Below are 15456 nucleotides of genomic sequence, written 5' to 3'. Positions count from 1 at the left end.
TTGAATTTTATGTTGCCAGAAATCTAACCATTGAAATACCCAAGAAATTTTTGCACACATGAATATACACGTACAAAGAGAGTTCTTACACACTCTAGATCTAACATTCTATATAATTCTTTTGTGCACATAAATATAATTCATTATCACGACCATGCCCGACACCTACCAACGTGTGCAGATTCAACATTTTACTTCATTTTACCAGAACTGAAATAACTACTCAATTGCTCGGTTAGACGTCATAAAATTGTAAAAGACTGAAAGTTTCTGAGAAATAGTTTTAATTCACGGCTTGAATGTTCTTTTTACAAGCTGTAAAAGTACTGGCATCACCTAATTGCACGTTAACCTGTTTTCGAAATGTAACTGCATGTATTACATTCATTAAGAAATTAATCACGGAAATAAAAGTTAGACCGGATTAGAAGCTGGTTGAGATTTTTGGATAAATCTCATGGTATACTTATTCTCATTTACATAACGTAAAACAGGCTTATGGATAATGGTTTCCAACCTAAAGACTATGATAATTTTGCTAACCCTGTGCTTGAAAGTTCACTCGTACATCAACGACGACACGAAAAAGGTACGTATTAACGTGTCAGGTAACCGTAACCACAGTGACGTATTTATAATATATCACAAATAATAAGAATGTTGTGAGTACGAAATATAGATTTCTTGAATGAATAATCCGAAGAGAATGAATGAACAGACACCACTTGTATGCCGTGAAAACGCAGCAAAAGTATTCAAATTTCTATTCTTTAATCGGAAAGCAGTCATATTTATAGAAGCGTATGACTGACAAACAAAATATTTTTGTATAACATGTGAAATAAATTATGCAGCTTAATCAGTTACGGACAATAATGCATTCAAAACAAAAAATTGGAAGTCGCCGTTACGATATTTTTTTGCCGTCGCATTATAGTCGCATTTACAGCTGAATTTTTTTAGACGCTATTTCTCGAATTCGATTTATTATTGGAGCTTCTCTTATAGTAGCAGTCGTTTGTCTCTTTACCGAATATTAAATGGATAGAAACCTGAACTTTATATTAGTTCTTTTCGTCGCACCAAAACAATCTTTTTGTCCGTATTGGCCTTCAATTTAAATTGCACGAAATTTTTCATGTAACTTTGCTCGTAATTTTAGTTATCACCTATGAATATTTGACCTATATTTGGACATATCCCTTGAATATATGATGTATGATGGTGATTTTTTGTCATGATTTTATTTTTTCTATAAAATTTTTCACTGGATCCTTATATATCTAGCTGCCTTGATATTAGTTATATTGATGACAAAAGGCACTACATAAAAATTATAGATACGAATTTTAATTTTGTTCATAATTCCAAATATTAAACCATCAAAAATTCCGAAACGTTTTTTATGATTTTATATCAAATTTCTATGTTGAGGCCGCAACAATTATTGGACGATATTGCATGGATGAGATGGCACCATCTAGTTCATATAAAATTTACTCGAGCTTCTGATCTAAAAATATGTACTATTCATACTTCTCACTCATATTTCCCCGTATATAGGAAGCAACTCATCTCTCTTCAGGCGTAACCGCTGGGCTTACAAAAGCGAATGTCATAGATGCAAGTAAGACGTTATTTGGCATCAAAATTTTTACGATAAAATAATTTCCCGTTTGATATATGACGCCATGGAAATAATTGAAGTTTTGAGGCTCAAGTTTTCATTTGCGAGCTGATCAAGTACAATATATTTAGTGTTTATATGCTTTGAAGGTTTGACTTTAATAAATATTTTTTATTATGTTATTATTTCCATTCCTCTAATCATGACTTTGAAGCATGACACCCGAAATTAATGGTACTAAATTATTGGAAGGAAATATCCCCCAGACCCCCCTAAATTATTTTTTTTCCCCAGACTTCACAGTAAGGACATATTATGAGACAGCACTGGAAGTCCAGTGGGAAGTATATGCAGGTGAAAGAGTACAGTATTGCTTTGTGAAAATAAATCACGGATCATCATCGGAGACAAGAGACTGTTTGCATACCAATCAAAAAATAAACGAAAATCTCCAAGTGACCTCGACGAATCTACACACTAGTTTGGAAGACAATGATTTATGGTACAAAGGGGATTTTGATGAGACAGAAAATTTCGTGGACCAATTTGAAAATAAAAAGGAAAATACGACCATGGTGCTCTACGACATCACTGGTTTGGATGCCTGCACGTCATACGACCTGGAGCTCACCATAATTCCTTTGGGATTTGATCCGAACGGGTATTATTACGAAGGCTCTTTAAAAAGTGAATACACATTACCTGATGGTTAGTTTGAAGAATCTTTTATTTATAAGAATAATTATTTTAATTATGCTCAGGTTCCATATCGAGTGACATCTCTTCTTTGTTTTATTGCTACACTTAGGAGCCTAAGAAGGATACAGATGTTAAATATCAAAAATAATAGTGTGTATTTGAGTGCTATATTTTTTGTAGGCTTTCATATAGAGTTATAATACTTCTGAAGGTTTCTTAATTGTTTTACAACTTGATTTATATCGTGATTTAAATTAATATAAAAACTATGAGTATTTAATTTAGCTTGGTCTAAAACTCTCTCGTAATTTCTACAATTCACAGACTTTGTCCAAAAAATTAAAAGAGAAAACGGGGCCGATATTTCTTGTTGCAATAGTAGTTTCGGGTATCTTTTGATTGGAGAAAACCTATAAAATTACGCATTGAAACATCATTTCCTAATATGAAATTACTAAAATCTCAGTGCCGTACGATAGTTCAAAATAAAAATTTGAGGTTTGCTCAATAAGATAGTTAAATATCTTTATATATTCTTGCTTGCAGTCTCTCAAAATGAGTTTAATTGCAATGCATAAGACACTCGATTGACGATGTCTAATAAAACATATCTTTAAAAAAAGTCTTACATGAGAGCACGTTTACATTATACGTTTTTACATTTCTAATTATTACTAAAAGAAGTTCTCTTCTTCGTGTAGAAACTCTGCCTCCGCAGCAACTGTCCTGTAATATAAGTCAAGATGTTTGGACTTTGTCATGGAAAAACCCAATGGATGACCTTCAATGTAAACCTTTGGAGTTCAGTGTTGCCTGGACGGCCGAGAGTCTTTGGAATTCAGAATCAGACAACTCTTCAACTACTGCCAAAGAAACGAAAATAGAATTTTACGACTACTTGGCGTACGCTGATTACTCGTTCACCGTGTCTGCCGTCTACAATAATGCCACCAGTGAAGACGCCTATATTGACTGCACATCACCTGAAAGAGGTAATTCCATAGCATTATTGTTTGCAAAAAAATTAAATAGATAGATGGAGGTCTTTGTTCAAAAGTTTAATCACAATTCATACAAATTTCCAGGATTGATACGAATATCGCTGTACTCGAGCACCAAGTAGGGAGGTACATTATACGTTTTTACATTTCTAATTATTACTAAAAAAAGTTCTCTTCTTCGTGTAGAAACCCTGCCTCCGAAGCAACTGTTCTGTAATAATATTCAAGATGTTTTGATTTTGTCATGGAAAAACCCAATGGATGACCTCCAATGTAAACCTTTGGAGTTCAGTGTTGCCTGGACGGCCGAGAGTCTTTGGAGTTCAGAATCAGACAACGCTTCAATTACTACCAAAGAAACAGAAATAGAATTTTACGATTACTTGGCGTACGCCGATTACTCGTTCACCGTGTCTGCCGTCTACAATAATGCCACTAGTGACGACGCCTATATTAGCTGCACATCACCTGAAAAAGGTAATTAGATACATTATTGTTTGCAAAAAAAAAATAATTTAGATAAATGGAGGTCTTTGTTCAAAAATTTAATCATTATTCATACAACTTTTCAAGACTGATACGAATATCGCTGTACTTGAGCATTGAGCAGGGGAGGCAGTCTTTTTTTATGCTTGTATTGTAAATATCACCGTTACTTATCTCTGCTTCTTATGCAATTTTATTTGTTGATTTTCCTTCATTTATTTGAAGTTGAAGTAAATTGTTTGTCAATTGTCTTTGAAAATATTTGAAATGCTCTGCGTGATCATATATGCACTATATAGGGAGCATATTTGCTCTGTTTGCCACATCCCAGCAGCATAAGTGCTTTATTTATTATTCATTTTCATAACCAATTTATATTTTATTACTGAAAAGAAACTTATGTAACAACTATTCTCCTTGATTGTTAATTATTTATTTTGATAACCAAAAACTCAGAGCCAGGTGCACCTGAGAACGTGACGGTCACTGAAAACGACCAGTCCCCCTTCCTAGTTGAGTGGGACGCACCAGTAGCAGCGAATGGCATCATTACCAATTACATCGTAATCATTAATAACAACTCCAGTGAGAACATTTCAGTTGAAGTAAATGCCCCTGATACGTTTTACGAAGCAACAGGACTCGAAACTTGCGTCAGCTACTCCGTCGAAGTGGTGGCGGTTAACGGAGCTGGTAATGGACCCCCAAGCGATGTGGTCACGCATCTTATCGAGATAGGAGGTGAGAATATGATCACTTTTTCCTAATGAAATATCTTGTGAATCTTATTTTAGTAGATATCAAATCATAGCCGTTATATACGCCACTAAAAATATACGCCGTCACATAAAAATATACGCAGTTATATGTACGCGGCTTTCAGTAAATAAGCCGCAAATATATGTAAAAGCTGCAATCTCAATTTGTTTTTTCTTTTATTTTTTTTGAAGATATTCGTCACTAATTTCCTATGATATCGACTCGTGTACATGGCTATTAGCATGTAAATAAAGAAGCAATATAGAGATATCTTTAAATAATATTCCAACCTAACTTGGATACTAGCACTCAATGAATTTTTTACGGTTTCAAACCTTCCTTTGTCAAGGTACGAATTGCGATACTTCCTTGGAAACTTCTTTCCTGCAAGTGTGAATTACTAACTCTCGCATACTTTTCACATTCTTCCACTACTCTCAAAATTTTTTGCATTCGTTCCCTATGTTAAACATTATCCCCGAGACTTAACTGATATAGAAAAAAAAATCATTTTACGACGCAAAAAACGTGGTTGAATGAAAACGTACATCAGATCTTCATGACACATTTCTGAAGTCTGAAATATTTTATGATTCGTACGCTGTGCATTTCTTTATATTTCAGAGAGTTCGAACTTAAGCTTGGTTTGCAATGTCAGCTCATCAGGAATTTACACTCAGTGGACCCCTATTTATCGTGATTGTGAAGAGTACTCGTATAAAGTTCAGTACGATATAGTTATTCCCTGGAAAAACGAAAATTGGAGTAACGAGACTTCAGTGACAGAGAATTACTTTGACCTTCCCGAGACGGACTTCCTACCAGGGACGGTCTACCATTTCATTGTAGCAACCGAAGATCAGAATATCACGGATGAATGCCACGTCAATTCTAGCGACACAAGTTAGTTTACTTTTTAGGGCTTGCTATATTTAAGAAAAAAACCATAAGTTATAGTCCCTAAGGAGTTGTAGTAATTTAAAAAATAAATTATTTGGAAAAATTGTATAAAATAGATAATCCCTATAGCTATTAAAATTTTCGAGTGTTTGGAGTACTTTGGCATATGCTAAATTTCTTTCTCGTTTATCCAATGTTCATCGTAATTTATGTTAATCTTAGGACGAATAAATACTGCTTTCAACAGAAAGCAGCGCTCCTGCAATTACCAGGATTTCTACCACGGCTTCTTCAGTCTTTGTGGAATGGACGCCGCCTGAGGAGGCGAACGGTTTGATACAAAGCTATACAATTTTAATCACTGGAGATAACAATCAGACCCTCCAAAAGTCTGCTGATGGGTCCTTAACACAAGTGAATATCACGGAAAATATTTTCGCTTGCACGGGCTATGAGGTGGAGGTGGCCGCAGTCAATGGGGCCGGTGAAGGAGAGTTTTCCACACCGGAAAGTTTGAGCACTTTAGAGCCAGGTAATTATTTTGATGAATTATAATTAGATTCCTGGAGACAACACTTATTTATATCCCAAAGGATTACATGTAGATGCAATAAAATGATGCTGTCATTCCCATATTTCCTGAGTTCTTTAAGTGCATTATTCAAAATACTGCTCGAATTTTACGCAACGGTACAAATATTTGGAACTGTAATAGATGACTGAAAATACTTGATACCGTTTGATTGTATAGAAGAAGCGTACATAATTCAGTACGACCTTTTCATTCCCTGGAAAAATGAGAATCGGAAAAACGAGACCCTGGTTGAAGAGAACTCCTTTGACTTGCCTTCACAGGACTTCTTCCATGGGACTTCCTACCATTTCTTTGTGAAGACAGAAAATCTGGACTTCAGTGCTGAGTGTTGGGTCGATTCCAGCGACGCAAGTTAGTTTATTATAAAATTCCTTAACGATTTAAAAAATATATTAAGGCTGAAATGATCTGACATGATGCATTTATTTTGTTTCATATCCCGTGTACTGGGAGATGAGGGACCACTTAAGGTAGATTATATCACGGACAAAAATGGTTCCCAAGTCCCCGGTTCATTTTCGAAGTCAGGCTCTCATGCCGCTACCATTCAGTCACACATCCTCTCTCCTATTGTACCGTGCCAGTACATAACATCCCACCCGCACTTGAAAATTTAGAGATACAATTTTGAAATACATAGTAAAGCTACAACAAAAATGTACGCGATTTTACATTTTTAAAGCCACCAACGTGAAATTTTTTTTTAATAGAAACACAGATGATAACATTGCGCAAGATTTCGGCTAATTCGTTCATTTTTATGTCTCTTAGTTTGCATTTGAAGATAATTGTAATGCCTCGACTATATGATAGCCGTGCATAACGAATTAAAAACTGTAATTTTTTAATTAAATTTCTAATAAAATTCACCAGCCCACATATTTAAAATTTGGTAATTATGCCAGTACCATCACAATAAATTGGAATAATTTGAATTTCTATAAATTATTTAAAAAAAATTATAATGATGCATTATTCCTAAACAGAGGTAAGTTCTGAGGCTGAGAGGTGATAATTCTGATAGTTTTTCATTAATTAATCTAATGAAAGTAAATGCTGCATTATACAGAGAGCAGCGCACCTGAAATCGTCGAACTTTATGCCACGATTTTTTTGGTCTTTGTGGAATGGACGCCGCCTGAGGAAGCGAACGGTTTGATACAAAGTTATACAATTTCACTCACTGGAGACAACAATCAGACCCTCCAAGAGTCTGCTGATGGGTCCAAAACACAAGTGAATATCACGGAAAATATTTTCGCTTGCACGAGCTATGAGGTGGAGGTGGCCGCAGTCAATGGGGCCGGTGAAGGAAATTTTTCTGCCAGTCAAACTGTGACCACTCCAACAAAAGGTCTGTGCTTCACTTCACTTCAACCTTCATTTTTGAATTTTTCCATAAACTCTTTCCATGCTCTTAAATTTCTCTTGTTTATTGCTCCCCATTGGTTATAAAGTTGCATATCGTCGGTAAAAATCCACGGATCTTTCCACGTCGGTAAAAAAACGGATCTTTCTTAATAATTTAATGTATATTTGAATGGCGGTTGCATTTATTTTCGAATTCCTTCCCTTATGGGATCCAAGTGTAGTGTAAAAAAACACATTTTAAGTGATTTTTTATTTGCATTTACAGTGGTTACGAACGGTAAATGCGAAGCAGACTCATCAACACAAGTTACGGTATTCTGGGAGTATTCTGAAGAATGTGCTGAAGCTGAATACCTACTTACTTGGGACGGCACATATTTAGGAGGAAGTGTGACAACTTTCCATGACTCAAAATATGTTACAGGTTAGTGACAAAGAAATTCTACAGAAGTTTACATTTGCACCTTTATTCATGGACAGAATTTCTAAACTGTCTCTCAACATTTACCAGATCAGTAACTGGCATGAATATTTTACGTTAGCGTTGACGTTGAATCTATGAATCATAATTTAAAGCCTGCCATTATTTACTGTGTCAGTATAGTTCATTGTAAGGTTCAGTGTGGTTCATTGAATAAGGACATCAATAATTATTTCTGATGTTCATGATCTCACAGCCTTTATTATTATTTACTTTAACTTCGCGCATTCTGATCTCAAATTAATTAACTGCACCGGGTTTTTATTTTAAGCGTCAGACGGGAGCTCGCAGCTCAAAGATTTACAGCCCTACACAGAGTATCTTGTTTGCTTCACAAATTCCTCCGACTACCTCGTCCCTCAATGCTTCAGCTGCGCCACGTTTGCAGCAGGTGAGTGTTGTCACATCTGCAACGTAAACTGTTCGAAATTAGAATAAAAAAATGGTCACACCGACGTATGAGTGGCCGACCTTTCAAAGAAAACGGCAATTTGGTTTCATTTAAAGGACGGCCGACCACCATATTTTTGCTAAGTGTAACTTTTGAGGCATGTGAGAGGTTCGTTGTCAGATGCAGGATAGCATGAAACGAATTTTTACTTAGGTGCTGAGCTTGTGATGTAAGGAACACCTCAAATTTTATTCAGACCATTCTAAAGTTCTATAACCGTGAAATCGATGTGGCAGATGATTAATTTACCAAAATCTGATGTAAACCGCGTTGAGATGAGTGAGAGCTTTGCTGTTCAACGTCTCAACCATATCATTGATTTGGCAGATCCTATACCCTGCACTGTCCGGGTAACTTCCTAGCTTTTATTTTTCGCTTTTTATTTCATATTGCTGTATTTTCCCTATTAAATGAATCCCAATGGCATGTCCAGAAGCACAGTATCGACATCAGCCGCATGATTTCCACAAATAATCCTGAAAAATGAACATAGATTGTTACATTTTTTATCGGAAACCTTTAACCAAACACTGGATACATACTTCAGCCCCCACGTTTACCTGTACATTTGGTCAACAGCACCGACAGAGCCTCAGAACTTCAAGGTTTTTGAGATAAGCTCCAACTCCATGAGGCTGTCCTGGGGCCCTCCTGCGTATTGGAACGGGCCTGATTCTGTCTATAGTTTATCGGTCAACACGAAAGTCTACGACGACGTATCAGAGGAGTATGTCCTTGTCGAAGGCATGAAAAGTGACACGCTGTATGACTTTTCCGTGAAGGTAAATGCTATTTTGTGTAAGTCAGGTTGTCGATTAATTCCATTGTAATTACTCAATATTGCAAAATTTCTATCTACACCTGCTATACAGGCGTAAATGTTCAAGTTCATAAGCTTTTTCCAGTTTTCCGCAAGCATTTCACAGAAGAAACAATTTAACCAAAAATTTTGCTAAATCATAAGTTTTGGTTATATATAATGCAATAAAATTACGGCCAGATAATCTCAAAATCATATTCAAGGTAGCTCTTTATTTTAATGTAGAAATTTGGTGAATTCTTAAGAAGATATAAGATTATTTATCTTTTTAGGCTTGCTCCAGTGCGGGCTGCAGCCCAGCGGTCCACACTTCGGAGTACACCGCAGCACAAGACCGGACCGCCCTTATTGTCGTCTTATCAATTATCAGCGTTTGCATTGTCGTCGCATTAATTCTGATCTTCGTGATCATTCATCGTTCAAAACATTCATCTCGTGTAGCTATTGACTCTCATGAGCTCTCTCTTATTGGGACTTAATCTAAAATCTGTTAAGACTGTAATCGGAAAACTATGTAATGTATAGAAATATCGGCTGATTTACATTGCAGCTCAAAGTCCTTTATTTTTTTGTGGCATTAACCGGCACCTCAAATACTTTTCGATTAATCGCTCTGCATGCATTATGAAGATCATTTAACAGAATATTATTGGTTTACTTCGCTTTTTCAAGTGTGGGACTTTCTCTTGTATTGTCACTACGTGAGTAATTGATTAGATTTTGAAGTTTTAAGCCTTATACAACGAGATCACTAAGTAATGCCCTTATACTCGTGAAAACTGATGAATTATTTATGTTGATATGTTATTTTTTAGCAGGCAGTCTTTGTGTAGGGGGAGATAATGCCCAAGAATGTGCAGCTGCAGATAAGGCTTCGCTCAGCATTTCCTTCAGATGATAAAATTGATTGCACTTGCATCGGGAATGACAAACATGCTCCACAATATTCATGTGTCAAGGATAATATGTTAAAAAAAAGCTCTTCTGGGCAAAACATTTTTTCCTGCTTTTAGTTCTCGTATTTTTTTCGTGCTTATTTAAGCCGCTTGGAAGTAAATCAAAAATATTACTAATATGCTAAAGCACACTGAAGTGAAATTATCAAACATTTAGTAGAGCATTTAGCAATTCATTCAATTTTTTAGCCGATAACTAAGATGTTGGTTATGATTAGCAAATTGAAGCAGGAAGAAGGTAAACCTAGAAAAATCCAAGCTTGACTTTCGACTAGAAACTTTTGAAAACCGATTTAAATCTTTATAAGCAATGCGACGGCACTAGTTTCTTGACTCCTCCTGCCTATATGACTGATGATATAAGATTTTAAAAACATACTTAAATATTTATCACTTGTGTTTTGAATCTTCAATGACTGATGACCAATTGACGTTGATTCTCGGATTAAGTGACAAATAGAACCGAATATTTTTTCGCAGGAGTGATACGACCGATTTTAATGCCCTTGCACCCAAAAATTACCCCTATTGATAGAATTGAGATAACATGGATGTAAAAAATTCTCTGTAACAGTGAGACGGATGATTGCGCTCACTGATACAAGTGCAAACAATGGAGTGTTATCGGTGACGTTAGCGCACAGATCGATGGTAGGAAGTGCCCGATGTTTTCATTATACGTGATCAGGTTAAGGAGAATCAGTGTGAAATAGTTCACCGGACATATACGAAGCTTCGAGAAGTGAGCCAGAAAAGGAATTTTTAGTTAAAGTTAATTGATGTTAGTGCAGTTTTTTATTGGGTTCAATTGCAGTTTTTCAGTACATGCGTCCTAAATTATCAGCACATGGTAGACATGAAGGGCAAGAAAATCTTGGTAGAAATAGTGAATGTGAAAATAATGTAATCACTTCTTTTGTCATCATTTTTCGACTTTTTAAATTTTATTTCTTCATATTGATAATCGACTGCAGCTAAAAAGACTAGATTTTATTTTATGTTAAAAAATTATTTGTTAACGAATTAAATATACAAATTTTTTAACATTGAATACACTCTGTGAATGCAGTTTTGTTAAAAATATAACTGTTTCTTGTCAACATGTACAGCAAGCAATGAGAATCGGAATTATTCTTTATCTATGAAGTTATTATTTTTATCTTTAATATTTTTTATTTCATCCACTAATACGCTTAGAAAATATTTTTCATCATCAAATATCTATTTAAATATTTAAAAATAATATCAATAATCATGTGGTAGGCCTTTTTCCTCCCTGCATTGTTCAGATAGATGATCATATATGTCGGTACCGTGAGTCATAGTGAATAACTGAATAATTAAGTTGAACTATTTTTAATCCCTTTTTTATTAGACGCCTAATAAGCTGGACACTGCCTGAGTCTTGAATTATGTCTGTTCATTGAAACTAACTCACTAAAAAGCTTTAGACAATAACTCAAAAAATGCATGAGATTTCTGAATCTCAGGCATTCAAATTAATATCTAATAACGATGTTGTTTGAACATCGTATTGAATTTTATGTTGCCAGAAATCTAACCATTGATATATTCAAGAAATTTTTACCCACATATTCATACACACGCACGAAAAAAATACTTACACACTGTACACTGTAAATCTAACATTCAACGTTTTTAATAATTCTTACGTGCACATAAATATAATTCATCAACGTGATATATAATTCATCATCAACCTACCAACATGTGCAGATTCAACATTATACTGCCCTTGACCAGAACTAAAATAACTATGTTGGGGCTCTCGGAACCATCAACTAGCCTTCATAATCGTATAGGTATAGTCATTAATGCACGACAATTAGAACACTTTATTTCACCACAATTTCAAATGAGCACATCAAATAATAAAAAATAACTTCGGCACATTAACACTTTACAGCTTTCCTCTTGGGTGCTTTGGTTATGTCCAGCTATCCATTTTGTCCAGCTATTGATTTGAGGCTAAATTTCCATATGACTCTAACTCTCCATTTTGAGGCTTTCCTATATAAGAAACAAATGAAACAGATAAATAATAGTAAGCTAAACATTATGAATTGATAAATATATGACCTAAATATTAACACAATTTGCCCACATCAAATGTATTCACATATAATTAACATATTTACACCCTAACGCAGCACATACCTCCGCTCCGGCTTTCCACGACGCAATAATCCTATCACTTTATCCTTCCGCACTTAGCCTTCAGTACGCTCTAAACTAAATTGACAATTTAAAATTCCGGACTATGAACAACTTATAGAATTAATACTCCGATAGTTAAATAACAATGATTTCAATCCCTTACAACTACTCAATTGCTTGGTTAGACGTCATAAAATTGTAAAGGACTGATAGTTTCTGAAAAAGAGAATTGAATCTGAAATTCACGGCCTAAATGTTCATTTTACTAGCTGTAAATTACTGGCATCACCTAATTGTTAATCTGTGCCTGAAAAGTAACTGTATTATATTAATTAAGAAATTAATCACATAAATAAAAGTCATACCGGAGTAGAAAAATAAAGCTGGTTGAGATTTTTTGGTAAATCTCATGGTATACTCATTCTCATTTACTTAACGTAAAACGGACTCGTGGATAATGGTTTCCAACCTAAAGACAATGATAATTTTGCTCACCCTGTACTTGAAAGTTCACTCTTACGTCAACGACGACACGAAAAAGGTAAGTAATATCCTGATTCATGCATATGGTTTATAAATACCAGCTAGCTCATAAGAACTTCTGTTCCTTTCAGGTAAAATTGGTAGCTGATCGAAACGTTATTGTTGAAATGCATCAGGCTAAACCGTCAGGATAGCTCTAAGTTGCGGTTTTGCCAGGTAGATTTTCTCCGAATAGCAGGCTTACACTAAAAAAAATCGCTGGGTAAAAACAGAGTGCGAAAGCGCTATCCTGGCTTGTCACAAAAGCTCGGGCGTGTAAGAAAGCCCCTCGCAGACTGCCGGTGCGCGTAGTTCGGGCGGCTGAAAGGCCTTCGAATAAATAAAAAACCAATAATAAGATATTCCGAAGTTATGATTTGGGAGGTGATTTTCATGATACCGAGCTGAGAATCGAGGCTCTGGTCCATCTTCAACAGGTTGATTCACAGAAACCTCCTGTTTTGTATTTCGCGCTAAGAAACTAGATGTTATAGGAAAAGGTTGGGCACGATTTCATATAAAGGTCATGAAGTTTTGTGTCTTTATCAAGGCCAATTTTGCTTACTTAATTTTTGTCCTGTACTGTACTATGTTTGAAATATGACTAGACAACTGCATCTAAGTCAGTCTGGATGAAACTGGTAATATTAATAAATTAACGAACGAGAATTAGGAGCTGTCACAATTATAAAAATTTCCATTGGATTTCTGCTTATTTATGAATTTATATTTTGTGCAGGCACTACAGGGAGTCCAGCTGTCAGCGGAGGCTACATCTACTTGCATGAATGCAAGTAGGTTATGCTCGTCCATTCAGCCGTTACAAATGATGCAATTTGCGCAAAATTGAAATACACCAACTTAATTCTGTGAATTTATCCATTACATTTTCATGTAAGAAGTTTGTGTTCATGATTTGGAAGGAAACTTGAAGCTTAAGGGACTATGTGCTATTTTTACTATTTTACAATAAGTAGGTAGCCCAGTTACGAAAATATTACTACCTTTTTCATAACTTAATCCAATAAAATATCATTGTATGGCTGTTAAAATTGTTTGCTGTTACTGCATTTGGAATTCCGACTTTGCTCTTATGTGTGTGAATGATTCTCTTGTAGATTTATCCATCCTGGAAGAATACCAGACTGCTCTGACTCTTCAATGGGAAGAACTGGTCATAACTGATATCATAAACAATTGCATAATTGGGTACCAACATGGTTCCAATGCCATCTTCTTGGATTGTATGAGTGCTTATGGAAAATCTTCTTATGGAAACCAGAATAATTCTAGAGACCTGGATGACAGAAAGAAAACTGCGCACACTTTTTCGACGAAAACACTAAAAATCCAACGTAACATTTCACTAGAAATGCAAAAGTTTGATCACCCGGCTATAATAGAGAAGAAAGACGTGGATTTAATGAATGAGGGCAACGTTCACGGATTGTTCAAGACCCCCACGCTAGCTAAGGGGTTAAGAGGAGAGGAGCCCTCGAAAACGTTACCTCGTTCGGCACGTGGAAAATTGGAGGCAACTAGTACCAAAACACGATAAATCTGTTGGTTATGTGACCCGATATTTCTACATCACGAGACTGGAAGAATGCACTACGTATGAAATAAAATTCGCAACAACAGGCGCAGATCACTGCTACTATGGAGAGATTCGCATATTTTTAGTTTCCATTCCTCCGGTAAATCTGGAATGCAACGATGTAATTTTCTTGATTATGGCAGCGATAAATTTATCCAGGAAATGATTCCAGCGATAAATGTGATGATATAAATAATTATAATACTAATAATAATATTAATGATAATAATAATGATACTAATAAAATAATAATAATAATAAAATAATAATAATAAATAATAATAATAATAATAGGTACAGTCAGGTATATGTCAGGCACAGCCAGGTCCGGGGAGTTGACATATGTCAGGTACAGTAATAATGATCAAACGAAATAATTGAATTTTACCGTAAACCGTAACCACGGTGACGTCTTTGGAGGAATGTTGTGAGTACGAAATATCCTTTTTTGCCATCAATGGCACCGGCCTGGGTACCTAGCAAAGCCCTTTTTGCTGCAACTACTGGACACGGTTGATACAATACACGTCTATTTTTAATAAATAATAAATATATGCTTGTTCAGGTGACCAGCTTTTGCTGCAACTAAGCTAAATGCTACCTAGTGCATGTAGCATTATATATATTCAGTGCGCAACTAATTTATTTTACATATATATAGGAAAGCTGAGAAATTATTAAAGTAAAATTTTATGATGTCAGAAGAACTTTGCAATGTTCTGTATATTATACAAAGTTAATAAATGTTAGTGTGCATGATGGTTAAATTTACGAGTACAAGAACGTAAACTATAAAATGATTTTTTGGTTTACAGGAAACCCTGAACTGACGGTCAAATGCACTGCCAAAGACACCAACATCATCATTGATTGGAACGCCATATACAGCAACGATTGTGTTGAGTCAATCTACTAAATACAATACAATTTAACTGTCTTATGGAGAGACGAGCAGAAATTTTCACAGTTTAATGACACCAAGCAGAACATGTTCGCGATTCCACCCGATGATT

General features: G+C 35.3%; 1 protein-coding gene across 1 annotated transcript; it reads left to right on the top strand.

The window, feature by feature from the left end:
* Positions 1-1563: 1563 nt before the first annotated feature.
* On the top strand, positions 1564-15359 carry LOC108683381 (phosphatidylinositol phosphatase PTPRQ; the record flags this gene model as incomplete). The annotated part of the gene is given in 13 exon segments (XM_018172694.1): positions 1564-1627; positions 1922-2335; positions 3028-3318; positions 4270-4554; positions 5197-5475; positions 5720-6004; positions 6224-6418; positions 7137-7421; positions 7704-7862; positions 8191-8310; positions 8950-9152; positions 13586-13640; positions 15259-15359. Coding segments are annotated over 13 exon segments (2736 nt in total), but the record flags the coding sequence as incomplete, so codon positions are not given.
* Between the last annotated feature and the right edge of the window lie 97 nt (positions 15360-15456).

Source organism: Hyalella azteca, unplaced genomic scaffold, assembly GCF_000764305.2.
Source record: "Hyalella azteca isolate HAZT.00-mixed unplaced genomic scaffold, Hazt_2.0.2 contig3521, whole genome shotgun sequence".
NCBI classification, from domain to species: Eukaryota; Metazoa; Arthropoda; class Malacostraca; order Amphipoda; family Hyalellidae; genus Hyalella; species Hyalella azteca.
Note: the sequence above shows the minus strand (reverse complement) of the source record. Positions and strands in the feature narration are given on the sequence as shown.